General features: G+C 38.5%; 1 protein-coding gene across 1 annotated transcript in view; it reads left to right on the forward strand.

Annotated features, from left to right (window-relative positions):
• Positions 1 to 3,249: 3,249 nt before the first annotated feature.
• Positions 3,250 to 14,592, forward strand: part of LOC117321723 (rhodopsin-like) — a 61,743-nt gene continuing 50,400 nt past the window's right edge. The window contains exon 1 of the mRNA XM_033876237.1: positions 3,250 to 3,891. Within this exon, the coding sequence (XP_033732128.1) occupies positions 3,250 to 3,891 (642 nt within the window). The remainder of the gene's footprint in view (positions 3,892 to 14,592) is intronic.

Here is a 14,592-nt window from a genome sequence, read left to right on the forward strand (position 1 = left end):
CAGTCCTGAGATACTAAGGAACTGATGTGTGAGGGAACTTTACACCTTGTGGTATAGGACAGTCCTGAGATGTTAAGGAACTACTGTGTGAGGGAACTTTACACCGTGTGGTATAGGACATAACTGAGATACTAAGGAACTGCTGTATGGGGGAACTTTACATCGTGTGGTATACGACAGTCCTGAGATACTAAGGAACTGATGTATGTGGGACTTTACATCGTGTGGTATAGGACAGAACTGAGATACTAAGGAACTGATGTATGTGGGACTTTACATCGCGTGGTATAGGACAGAACTGAGATACAAAGGAACTGATGTATGTGGGACTTTACATCGTGTGGTATAGGACAGAACTGAGATACTAAGGAACTGATGTATGTAGGACTTTACATCGCGTGGTATAGGAAAGTCCTGAGATATTAAGGAACTGCTGTGTGAGGTAACTTTACAACTTGTGGTATAGGACAGTCCTGAGATACTAAGGAACTGCTGTGTGAGGAACTTTACACCTTGTGGTATAGGACAGTCCTGAGATACTAAGGAACTGCTATGTGAGGAACTTTACACCTTTTGGTATAGGACAGAACTGAGATATTAAGGAACTGCTATGTGAGGGATTTTTACACCGTGTGGTATAGGACAGAACTGAGATACTAAGGAACTTATGTATGGGGGACTTTAGATCGTGTGGTATAGGACAGAACTGAGATACTAAGGAACTGCTGTGTGGGGTAACTTTACACCTTGTGGTATAGGACAGTCCTGAGATACTAAGGAACTGATATATGTGGGACTTTACACCGTGTGGTATTGGACAGTCCTGAGATACAGAAGAACTGCTTTGTGGGGGAAATTTACACCTTGTGGTATAGGACAGTCCTGAGATACTAAGGAACTTATGTGTGGGGGACCTTTACACCGTGTGGTATAGGACAGTCCTGAGATACTAAGGAACTGATGTATGTGGGACTTTACACCTTGTGGTATAGGACAGTGCTGAGATACTAAGGAACTGATGTATGTGGGACTTTACATCGTGTGGTATAGGACAGTCCTGAGATACTAAGGAACTGATGTATGTGGGACTTTACATCGTGTGGTATAGGACAGTCCTGAGATACTAAGGAACTGATGTATGTGGGACTTTACACCTTGTGGTATAGGACAGTCCTGAGATACTAAGGAACCTCTGTATGGGGGGAACTTTACGCCGTGTGGTATAGGACAGTCCTGAGATACTAAGGAACTGCTGTGTGGGGGAACTTTACATCGTGTGGTAAAGGACAGAACTGAGATACTAAGGAACTGCTGTGTGGGGAACTTTACATCGTGTGGTATAGGACAGTCCTGAGATACTAAGGAACTGATGTATTGAGGAACTTTACATCGTGTGGTTTAGGACAGTCCTGAGATACTAAGGAACTGCTGTGTGGGGGAACTTTACATCGTGTGGTATAGGACAGAACTGAGATACTAAGGAACTGCTGTATGGGGGAACTTTACATCGTGTGGTATAGGACAGAACTGAGATACTAAGGAACTGCTGTATGGGGGAACTTTACATCGTGTGGTATAGGACAGTCCTGAGATACTAAGGAACTGCTGTGTGGGGAACTTTACACCTTGTGGTATAGGACAGTCCTGAGATACTAAGGAACTGATGTATTGAGGAACTTTACACCGTGTGGTATAGGACAGTGCTAGATACTAACGAACTGCTGTGTGGGGGAACTTTACATCGTGTGGTATAGGACAGTCCTGAGATACTAACGAACTGCTGTGTGGGGGAACTTTACATCGTGTGGTATAGGACAGAACTGAGATACTAAGGAACTTATGTATGGGGGAACTTCACACCGTGTGGTATAGGACAGGCGACAGTCGTGAGATACTAAGGAACTGCTGTTTGGGGGAACTTTACACCGTGTGGTATAGGACAGTCCTGAGATACTAAGGAACTGATGTATGGGGGACTTTACATCGTGTGGTATAGGTAGTCCTGAGATACTAATCCTAATTCTAACCGCTATATAGAGAAAAGGAGCAACTTTACTCGTAGTCCTAGTGGTGAATACGTAAAGAACCAGCACCCGCAAACACCTTCGACTTTCGAATGGTTTTGAAAACAATATAATGTTGACTTTTAGGATGTCCTTACTCAAGTATTTATTCTAATTTTGCGGTTTTAACAGGTCCGCAACAGAAATCACGCTTGAAAATGTCTATGGGTATTGGTAACCTTTGTATAATTAGTATCAAAGGAAATCAGCATTTCGTGGTTATCAATTGTCTAAACATGGAGTTTGTTAAGCTTCAGTAGGACAGCCAGAAAACTTGCGTTATGATGCTTCTTCGGGCGTTATACATTGGATGCCGTGACATACTAAGGGCAGATGGGGTATAATAGGAATAACAGTATACCCATCAATATAATCAGCATATTGCCACTAACATGATCACTTTCCCTGATGCTGTTATATATAAATCTGTATAGGAAAAGTAATCATACTTATTTTGGTGTCAATCCAATTGCTCCGCCCTGAGTGAGGCAAATGATCAGAATTATTTAAAGAGATTTGTGCACTGATCGACATTGTCCTCCAGATTTTTTCAACTACAAGCAATATTTTTCGGAAAGGCTCAATCGAAAGTTTCTTAGTAACGAATACATATAACATGTATCAGAAAAGGCTGTGAACGGATACTACGTCAGGTATTAGGAATAACTTTAAATAACAGAACAAGAGGTGTTAGAAATTGCCGTGGAAAGGTGAACTAACAGAACAACGAGTGTTAGAAAAAAAGCCGTGTAAAGGTGTGAACAAAGAGAACAACGAGTGTTAGAAATTGCCGTGGAAAGGTGTGAACAAACAGAACAACGACTGTTAGCAATTGCCGTGGAAAGGTGTGAACTAACAGAACAACAAGTGTTAGAAATAACCGTGTAAAGGTGTGAACTAACAGAACAACGAGTGTTAGGGGGGAAAAAAGCCGTGGAAAGGTGTGAACAAACAGAACGAAGCGTGTTAGAAATAGTCGTGGACAGGTGTGAACAAACAGAACGACGAGTGTTAGAAATAACCGTATAAAGGTGTGAACAAACAGAACTAGTGTTAGTAATAACCAAGGAAAGGTGAGAACAAACAAAACAACGAGTGATAGAAATAACCTTTGAAAGGTGTGAACGGAAGATACACTTGGGTCTATTCGACTGAAGGTGACAGATTGAACGTAAAGTATTTGAAAATGAATAGCAATAACACGACCATCGAACCATCTTTGAACTTGGATCCTGAAGTCATTTATCCTTCAATATATTATAACATCTTTGCTTTCATGTTGTTCTGCAATTGGATATTTGGGTCGTTCTTCAATGGCAGCTCCCTACTTATATTTATTAAGAATAAGAATTTGCGTACGCCGACAAACATGTTCGTAATGGGCCTAGCGATTAACGATTTATGTATGTCGTCTGTCTGTCTTTTTGCTGCGTCCTCGTCTTACAACAAGGGTTGGATCCATGGTGAACTGATATGTACAATTGAGGGGTTCCTCGTTTACGTACTCGGTCTAACAAACTTGTACCTTCTGTGTGCCATCTCTCTTGACAGATACGTGGTCATCGCCAAACCACTCCAGGCCAGCAAAATAAATCACAACGTCGCTGCTCTGGCTATCGTTGGTTGTTGGATGGGGGGGCTATTTTGGTCAGCCGCGCCGTTTTTTGGATGGAACTACTACACTCTTGAAGGGTCTAAAGTTTCTTGTGGTGTGTCGTTTGCGCCAAACGATCCATCGATACAAAGCTACATTTTAAGTATTTTCATCTTCTGCTTTGTTGGACCTTTGTGCCTGATAATATTCGCTTACTACGGCGTCTTCATGACGGTAAGTGCCAACTTTGTTGAATGTAAAATGCATTTCTTACGGACATGAGGGTGATAAGAGGACGAAAGCTGTTCCACCTAATTCAAAAACAGTAATAGGAAATGGGAGTAGGACCCCAAATGCTTCTTCTGATTATGTTCTCTATGGTTAAGATACTGTTATTTACTTACCGACTTACCGACATTTAAAACAATATTATTCTACGGTGTTAAAGGTCATTTTAATAGTACAAGACATTAAATAATAGAGCCGTCACATTTGTGAACGTTATATGATTTCTGATTGTAGGAGTTTGTGTGGCATGGGATTTGTGTCTGTCTCTGTATAATTTTGAATTTTCTCTTACCCTTGACAATGTTTTCCCTGGTCTCGTCCACCGGACCGGATTTGACAATCTCATTATATCCACATGCTACAGGTCAGAATAGATAGCTTCTTCGACGATAAAAACATGTATCACTTTTGTTGTAAAGGTAGGAAAACGGCTTACCCTGAAACGAAAAAAAATGAATGCCGAGATAGTTTCGAAGTACGGGGGATGCATTGAGGGACACCATAGCGGAATCCAATCTGTTATGTTGTCGGTCAAGCCTATGGTTATCTGGAGATGTAATTCATCGTCAAGCTGGCCGTCATGCTAATCAGATCACAAAATAATGGCTGGGCAAGTCATAACTGGTGATTTTTACATTATCAATATTAAAAGCTTTTAAATAAGGGTTCCCTTTATCGAGGCACTTGCATTGGATTCACTGTCAGAGAGTTAGAGATAATTAAATTGGTCATGTCCCTAATTCTGATATTAAAACTTCTTACTACCAGTCGTATGGAGATGCTGTTTACTGCTCGATTTGGTATTAATTGAATGTTATTTTTTATTAATAATTCTAACAAACTTTCTTTCAATATAACCCTAACCCTTAGCCTCTTAAACATAAACATAAACTTTTTTCTATCAAAATGTTGTTCTCTTGAGATAAGAACTATCTTTTCCTAGAAAGGCCAATGGCGTGAGGAAACATATTTCGTTAAACATATGTCTGGGATCAATAGAAAGATTGAGCTCGTGAAAATTATTGAATGTCTCATCGACAACAGCTTTGTTGTGTTTGAAGACCAGATATTTCAGACTAATGATATACAAACGGGAACTTAACGGGCCACTGTGTCATTAAACTTCTGATTTTTGTTTTTACATACGAGGCTTTTCACATTGAAGAGATCACGAGAACTGGTAATAGATACCTTACAATGTTCTTTAATTTCACCTATTACAATATTGATATATTATGTTTTATTAAAATCTTGTATCGATCGGATAGCTTAAATATTTGCCGCTTACCTCGACCTTTGCTTCAAATAAAACCAGTAAGGACAGCATACAACTAAGCTGTATGATGGATTTCAATTGTCCAATGGTTAAACTTCAATTTATAGATAGTACTGCTCCTCCTAGTTCTACCTACGATGTATATCGACGGAAAAACTAGCACTTCGAGTCCAGTGTCAATGGTCTATTTTTTCTGGGGTGATTTTCACGACCACTTGTCAATTCAATATGTAACTTGATGGTTGACGTTTTCATTAATGATGCATTACAGTTTGAGTTTGATCCTCATGTCAAATTATATTTATTGCTGGAGTTATACCATAGGCACACTGTCACAATATATATATAATCATGATACCATCCACATATGACCTCAGATGTTGTGTGGAGTTTAAGCTCCCTCGATCAACCGATCAACAACAGGAAGCATAATTCTTTTCATCTGGTGACCATGAATTTTCAAATATACACCCTTTAACTTCAATTGAATTGTAGTTTTTCTCAATTGGTGCCTCATTGACACATGTCGTCATGTGACCCTGGCTGTTGCCAAGATATGAAACGCCTTATATAGTACATCCTTTTAAGTCCTTATGTATATCAGGCGTAAAGTGTTACAACGTTTGTCAAATCTAGCCTGACCCTAACTTGCTTTTTTGGTCACATTGGTCAAATAATTGAAACCCTTTTAAAACGTATTTTAAATAGCCAAGAGTCCAAAAGACCTGATGGTGTGACTGTAGCAAGATTGAATAAAGGACTGCCAAGTCTGTTCAAATGAATAATCTTGATCCCCTTTCAAGGTCACAGAGGTCAAATGTTCTCAATTCTTCAAAGAATTTCTAAATGATTATGAGGGCCGTAACATTGAGATTATAACATGCCTGAAGAGAGAATGAATTACCTTGACTGACAAGAAAACAGAAATCAAATGTGTCGATATACCTGATACTTGGCCTGTAGCATCCTGGGATAAAGGGTCGCCAACCTTTTTCAAACGAATGACCTTGATCTACATTCAAGGTCACATGAGTAAAATGTGCTTAAACCTTTAACCAAGATGTCAAGAGATCTGATAGTAGGAAAGTAGTATGTTGGGATCTTCACACTTTATCTAAATGTGAACCTAGCCTACATACTCTCATATTTAAAAAGAAAAAAAAGTGGTCATGAGCTCAACATAATCATAAATGACCTAGATCAGCTTCACTGTTGCATTGGAAGCAAGTGAAAGATACAAGCCCATTGGGCTTCTAATGAGTTCTGTACAATATCTTCAGTACTGTTGGTTAGATTGGGTTAGGGTTAGGGTTAGATTTTTTTTTTTAACTATTTTTTATTGATTTTCAAATTTTGTTCGCAAAACATGACATAAACATATCACACGTAAAGACAAAACGTTCACACTTTATACATCCACAATTACACTTTCACTCCACCCAAATAAATTATAAGTTTATAAATTGATAGATTGCTCCGAGAAGTTATCCAATGGTTTCCTGAAGAAAGTGCTTGCTTTGACTAGCTTAGTTATAATATCTCGAATTATTTTGGGAGGATTACACTTAGGCTTTATCAAGTGTAATCGAGAAAATCCCTGTTTAGATAACTTACTAGTTCCGGTGGTCAATGGTTAGGGTAGTTGTTTCTTTAGAAAGTATTTGTTTAGGTTACAATTTGTAGATGCTTATGCATCGATGTCAGAAATAAGTTATGTCAACGGGAAGTGCAAAGGATAATGGAGGGGCATCCTTGAATACAGCCAACAAACCGGCTTCCGGAAGCAACTACAATTCGGTAGTTTTTCACGCCTTCAAACAACGATGGGGATATGCTGCATGGAAGTGTTTCACGTGTCAAGATAGCTTTAAACAACCTGACTCGAAATTATTGAAACGTAGACGATTCAAGCTGGAGCATTGCACTTAATTCTTATATAAAAGATTTCGGGTTCCGTTTTTGGTGCTGGGAAACTGTTGAATGGGCCGTGAACGCCGATATGGAAACTATATTCGATGTAGAGAATGTATGACAGCATAAGAAACCAGATTGAGTGCATAAGAGGTAAAACCGGAAGCAAAATGCAACAAAAGAGCGTAAAATACCTGATTGAAGCAGAATTAATTAATTTGTGGAAAGTAGAGCGTTCTTATCAAGGAACAACAAAAGAACCAGTATTATCTCAAGTGTTAGTCACCAAACCCAAGACAGTTCTAGCTGAAGTTAACCAAGCACGAGAGAATAATATAATAGCATTTAACATCAAGGAACAAGGAAACAGAAAGATGGTTCATTCATGAGATGTCATTGTTTAACATGATTATGGAAACCGGCAACGAGAGAGTGGCAAAATTTATGAGATTCGGTATCACAAGAGCTAACCGAAAGTACCAAATCACAACCAGTTAAAATCATTTTTAATGGTAAACAACTTTTTTTTTAAATTAAATTAAATAAACTCGCAAACAAAACAGACGCTATCAAAAAGTTATTGTCGCCTATAACATGACTGGAGAGGAGAGAAAATCACGTAAAAATAATGGGGCTAAAACAAGCATGACTGGAGAGGAGAAAAAATCACGTAAAAATAATGGGGCTAAAACAAACATAACTGGAGAGGAGAGAAAATCACGTAAAAAACATTGGGGCTAAAACATGTAACAAAAGTCGGTGGTATGAACGCATGTTGCCCAGGGTTCTCTGTGAAACTTGCGCACAATAACAATGAAGAAAAGGTCATCTGTTTAGAATCCTACGACAAACGCAAAGGAGCATCTAGTATTACGCAGATACTCTTACTCAACATACGATGAAGGTCTAAGGTAATACGGGAAAATCCAACTGTAATCGTTATTTCGGAAGTGAAACCGTAAAGAATTAAATGGGAAATTATACTATCAGAATATAACGTAAAAGGTAACGACTTCATATTAATATCTCAACAGAATCTCAAGGTATAGGTATGATCATGTATTTATAATTGAACACTCAAATATTCTAAAAGCCCGTTGATTTAAAAATATCATTTTGTTGAGTATATTATGTGTGAAATAGCGATAAATGTGAATTGAAAAATACCCGGAGAACAATTTTATATATATGTGCGAGTTACATTTAAACCATATAGAAGAAGAAATGCATTTAAGGATGGTTTCTGGTGAGAGGTTTTTTTTTTCTTGTAAACACTTTTTTCTCTCATGATTTTTTTTAAAGAGGAACACATGACAAACAGACAAATGCAAAAAAAAATTAAATTTTGAGGTGTTTGGATTTTAAACTAATTGAAAATCAATGTGTCTTATCTGAATTCTCTCAAAAATTATTTAAGTATAAATGATAAAACATCTATTTTTATACTGTGTTTACTGTTTCGGAAACTTCACTGGGCTTGCATTATAGCTATAATGTGTTCTGTATCATGATGATGTTGATATGGATATAAAAGTATTACAAATTTTGCTAATATCAATCTCTTTTTGGTTGTATAAAAGAAATTAATTTTCACAAGTAATACAGAAGTTTTATCTCCCTTTTGCATTACACACAATTTTAAATTCCTATATCTTATATTTATACAAGAAATATAGGGTACCATAAATAATGGAAAGAAATATGTAACAATCCGAATGTTTTAGAATGATAAAATGTGGTAAATTGTATATTTTAGACCTGCAATAGGTGTATTAATATTTACACCTGGTTCAGTTTAATATCATGTAAAAGTATACGAATATTATCATGTTAACAAGTTTTTATATATATAATTAATGGTTCACGGATTTTCAACAAGGTCATTGATTAATTTATTAATCATGTCTTTGATTACCTCTTCTTATCATGAAAGAAAACCCAACAAGAAAAAAAATCTGAACAGTAAAATGAGAATATTTCTTTGCTTCAATATGTTAACCAGATACAAAATACTGCAACGTGCACCTGGTTCGTCCCAAGTGTCTCTTGAAACAAGCTGTGCCCTCAGCGCACATGACTGGTCTATTCACAATCGGTATGGAATCGGTAATATATACCATGGATTCATCTATATGTTATACATGTATATAAGAACAGATAAAATGGTCGTGCTGGTTGCCACGGAACCTCTAAAACAACAATACAACTATAGCAATGAAAGGCAATGTCGCTCACACACGCCTACCGCGCGCGCTCTTGTTGGGCACTGGTACTGGTACAATTGCTCCCGGCACTGGAACCTCGCAGTGGCTACCTTGCGCATCAGCTTTCTACAGCGCCTACGACCTCACGACTAATGGGCACTTATTCAGCGACCATTAATCGTTTCAATACGAGCGGCTTCTCAGTCTCTAGACAAAGACTTACTCGGTCTTTGTAGCCACCTGGGTTTGAAACCTGTCACCTTCAGTCAGAACCACGCCCACTTTTCTGCGGCATGTTTGTTTATTTGTTTGTTTGTTGCAGGTTTAAATTCTCGATTTAGGTTATAACCTCTACTCGCGACACTAGGTTAGTAACATTAGTCCGAGTCGACTGTTAGATATTGTCAGTTGGTTACCTTCTCCTCCTTTCTCAACAGGGGCATGGGACCGGCTACGGCGGAGTTACACCCGAGCGCTTTTTTTGTTTGTTTGTTGCAGGTTATAACATCTACTCGCGACTCTAGGTAAGTAACATTAGTCCGGGTCGACTGTTAGATATTGTCAGTTGGTTATCCCCTCCTCCTGTCTCAACACGGGCTTGGGACCGGCTACAGCGGAGTTTCTGCCGAGCGCATTTCGTAGCTGCAAAATACAAGGATATAGAATGTATGTATGAAATTGCATTTGAGTTGTTCAAAGTTTATAATTCAAATACTAATTTTGAAATGTACATGTATTTCAAACAGCAAGTTTATTCCAATATTTTAACACAGCAAATAAGTTCAACAAAAATATTAAATAAGTGCTATATTTCATGTAAATGATTTATATAACATCAAATAATATACTTTTATCTCAAGTTTGTCTTGACAGTGGTACTTGATTATAATACGCTAACAAACTGGACCATTAACACTGTGTCCCCACCCCAAACTCAAACCACAACTCGGATTCTTTAGATGCATGTAATATTGTAATACACATATAATGACAATCAGGCATATCTACTCTATATACTTAATTCTGATATTACATGTTAATATCACTGTCAGTCTGTAATTATGTTAAAGAAATTTAATTGCCCTGATCATTGATTATCCATACATGGGGTGTGTGTTAAATAATACACTTAACCTGTTAATAACTCATGAATCTATTTAAAGTTGTGAATGAAAAATCTACAAATTACACTTAAATGTTACCTTAATGATTGCTGATAGTGCGAAGTTTAGTCTGGAAAATTCTCGTCTTCAATAAAAAAAAAAAGTCTTGCTTGAAAGAGAGTCGTTGTAAACAGTGTCTTAATGGAATCCAGTTATAAATGGTATCCGCAAAGGATCAGTGCTAGGACCATTACTCTTCGTGTTATAAATGGTATCCGCAAGGATCAGTGCTAGAACCATTACTCTTCGTGTTATAAATGGTATCCGCAAGGATCAGTGCTAGGACCATTACTCTCCGTGTTATAAATGGTATCCGCAAGGATCAGTGCTAGGACCATTACTCTTCGTGTTATAAATGGTATCCGCAAGGATCAGTGCTAGGACCATTACTCTTCGTGTTATAAATGGTATCCGCAAGGATCAGTGCTAGGACCATTACTCTTCGTGTTATAAATGGTATCCGCAAGGATCAGTGCTAGGACCATTACTCTTCGTGTTATAAATGGTATCCGCAAGGATCAGTGCTAGAACCATTACTCTTCGTGTTATAAATGGTATCCGCAAGGATCAGTGCTAGAACCATTACTCTTCGTGTTATAAATGGTATCCGCAAGGATCAGTGCTAGGACCATTACTCTTCGTGTTATAAATGGTATCCGCAAGGATCAGTGCTAGAACCATTACTCTTCATGTTATAAATGGTATCCGCAAGGATCAGTGCTAGGACCATTACTCTTCGTGTTATAAATGGTATCCGCAAGGATCAGTGCTAGGACCATTACTCTTCGTGTTATAAATGGTATCCGCAAGGATCAGTGCTAGGACCATTACTCTTCGTGTTATACAAAAATGATATGCCAGCTATTACAAGTGCAGGAACAGAAACCTATGTTTTCGCTGATGCCATTATTCAGGTCAATAAAAAATAAAGAAGATTGTGAAATTCTGCAATAGGATATTTTTGCATTAAAAACAATGGTTGAAAACCTGGCAGCTTACATTTCCATCCGGTGAAGTGTGAATACGCGTGGGAGGCACAAATGTTGATACATTTAACTACATAATGAGGGGAGGAAAACCATCTTAACAATTCGTCGCCAAAGAAAAAGAAATCGGAGCTACCATAGATAATCGATTAACGTTTGATAAGCACACATGCGAAAAAATAGGGTTAACCCTAACCCTAACCCTAACCTTAACTCTAACCCTAACCCAAACATTTTTATCATTATTGAGTACAAAATCAAAGTTTCATTGTAAAACATTGCTGTGATTCGCTAACCTTAAGCATAACTTCTTAATCTCTTTTTGTTTAAAGATTATTTTTCGTTTCTTTAAAAGCTTTGCAGTATTGACTCTTTCAAACGCTCAAATGCTTTGATGTGATCAAAGGTGGCAACTTAAAGCTCAGATCATCTGATTAAGTTACAATGTACCAAGATCAGTTGTTGTCCGATCGCTAATGTCATTAACATAACAATCGGATTATAATAGTAATACTAATTTAATCATTTAATCGCGATCTAACCGACAATGTAATATTTATATATTGCTGTATCTGAAATGCCAAATGGAGAGTGCGAAATATATTTTTGTTTATGTATACTTGTAACAGAAACTAGGCTCTTTGATTTTTGCTAGTGCAACAGACAACATTGATTACTAACACTTTATATATTAGGGGTTTAATCCAGCTGATTAATCAACCACTCTGTAAATACAGCCTTTTTAACAACATTAAATAAAACACAAATAAGGATTCTACTTCAAATATATTTGGATAACAAATTAGTTAACAAGTTTATATTAAAACACCTTTTTTATGATTTATGTCACATTGCGATTGTGTTCGACAGCTTTCCCCATAAGTCGGAGCATATAAATGCAAATCGTGGTTGGTTCGAGCATCCGGCCCTAATAACATTGAATTTTATTTTTGAACCTGTTTAAGTAAGATTATATTGATTATGTTTTCGCAACATTTACGTTTTCTTGACAAAAAATCCTTTAATTAAACAGAGAAACAAGCATGAACAAAACCGTAAAGGGACAGTCAGTTGGAAATTTATGCAATAAAGCTTTGTTTTTTGTTTTTTCAACAAAACCTAAATATCAACCAAGAAAAATATTTCGTTTGCATGAAAATGCATCTGGGAAGCAACGTTATACATTTTTATTTTTTATCTAATATTGTATAGATTATGTAGAATAAAAAATCAAGTAAAACCCGAGATCGAACTCTCATCAACACAATGCTACACTGAAATCGTAACCAATAGCCACTAGGTTATGGAGGAACACTCCTATGTCAATAGCCACTAGGGTATGGAGGAACACTCCTATGACAATAGCCATTAGGGTATGGAGGAACACTCCTATGCCATAGCCACTAGGGTATGGAGGAACACCCAATAGCCACTAGGGTATGGAGGAACACCCAATAGCCACTAGGGTATGGAGGAACACTCAATAGCCACTAGGGTATGGAGCAATACTCCTATGACAATAGCCAGTAGGGTATAGAGGAACACTCCTATGCCATAGCCACTAGGGTATGGAGGAACACTCCTATGCCATAGCCACTAAGGTATAGAGGAACACTCCTAAGCCATAGCCACTAGGGTATGGAGGAACAATCCTATGTCAATAGCCACTAGGGTATGGAGGAACACCCAATATCCACTAGAGTATGGAGGAACACTCCTATGTCAATAGCCACTAGGGTATGAAGGAACACCCAATATCCACTAGAGTATGGAGGAACAATCCTATGACAATAGCCACTAGGGTATGGAGGAACACCCCTATGACAATAGCCACTAGGGTATGGAGGAACACCCAATATCCACTAGGGTATGGAGGAACACTCAATAGCCACTAGGGTGTGGAGCAATACTCCTATGACAATAGCCACTAGGGTATAGAGGAACACTCCTATGCCATAGCCACTAGGGTATAGAGGAACACTCCTATGCCATAGCCACTAGGTTATGGAGGAACAATCCTATGTCAATAGCCACTAGGGTATGTAGGAACACCCAATATCCACTAGAGTATGGAGGAACACTCCTATGTCAATAGCCACTCGGGTATGGAGGAACACTCCTATGACAATAGCCACTAGGGTATGGAGGAACACCCCTATGACAATAGCCACTAGGGTATGGAGGAACAATCCTATGACAATAGCCACTAGGGTATGGAGGAACACCCCTATGCCATAGCCACTAGGGTATGGAGTAACACTCCTATGACAATAGCCACTAGGGTATGGAGGAACACTCCTATGACAATAGCCACTCGGGTAGGGAGGAACACTCCAATGACAATAGCCACTCGGGTATGGAGGAACACTCCTATGACAATGGCCACTAGGGTATGGAGGAACATTACTATGACAATAGCCACTCGGGTATGGAGGAACACTCCTATGACAATAGCCACTAGGGTATGGAGGAACACCCAATAGCCACTAGGGTATGGAGGAACACCTAATAGCCACTAGGGTATAGCGAAACACTCCTATGACAACAGCCACTAGGGTATGGAGGAACACTACTATGACAATAGCCACTAGGGTATGGAGGAACACTCCTATGCCATAGCCAATAGGGTATGGAGGAACACTCCAATGACAATAGCCACTAGGGTATGGAGGAACACTCCTATGACAATGGCCACTAGGGTATGGAGGAACACTACTATGACAATAGCCACTCGGGTATGGAGGAACACTCCTATGACAATAGCCACTAGGGTATGGAGGAACACCCAATAGCCACTAGTGTATGGAGGAACACTCCTATGACAATAGCCACTAGGGTATGGAGGAACACTCCTATGACAATAGCCACTAGGGTATGGAGGAACACTCCTATGACAATATCCACTAGGGTATGGAGGAACACTCCTATAACAATAGCCACTAGGGTATGGAGGAACACTCCTATGACAATATCCACTAGGGTATGGAGGAACACTCAATAGCCACTAGGGCATGGAGCAATACTCCTATGACAAAAGCCAGTAGGGTATGGAGGAACACTCCTATGACAATGGCCACTAGGGTATGGAGGAACACTACTATGACAAT

The sequence above is a fragment of the Pecten maximus genome, chromosome 1 (genome assembly GCF_902652985.1).
Source record: "Pecten maximus chromosome 1, xPecMax1.1, whole genome shotgun sequence".
Lineage (NCBI taxonomy): Eukaryota > Metazoa > Mollusca > Bivalvia > Pectinida > Pectinidae > Pecten > Pecten maximus.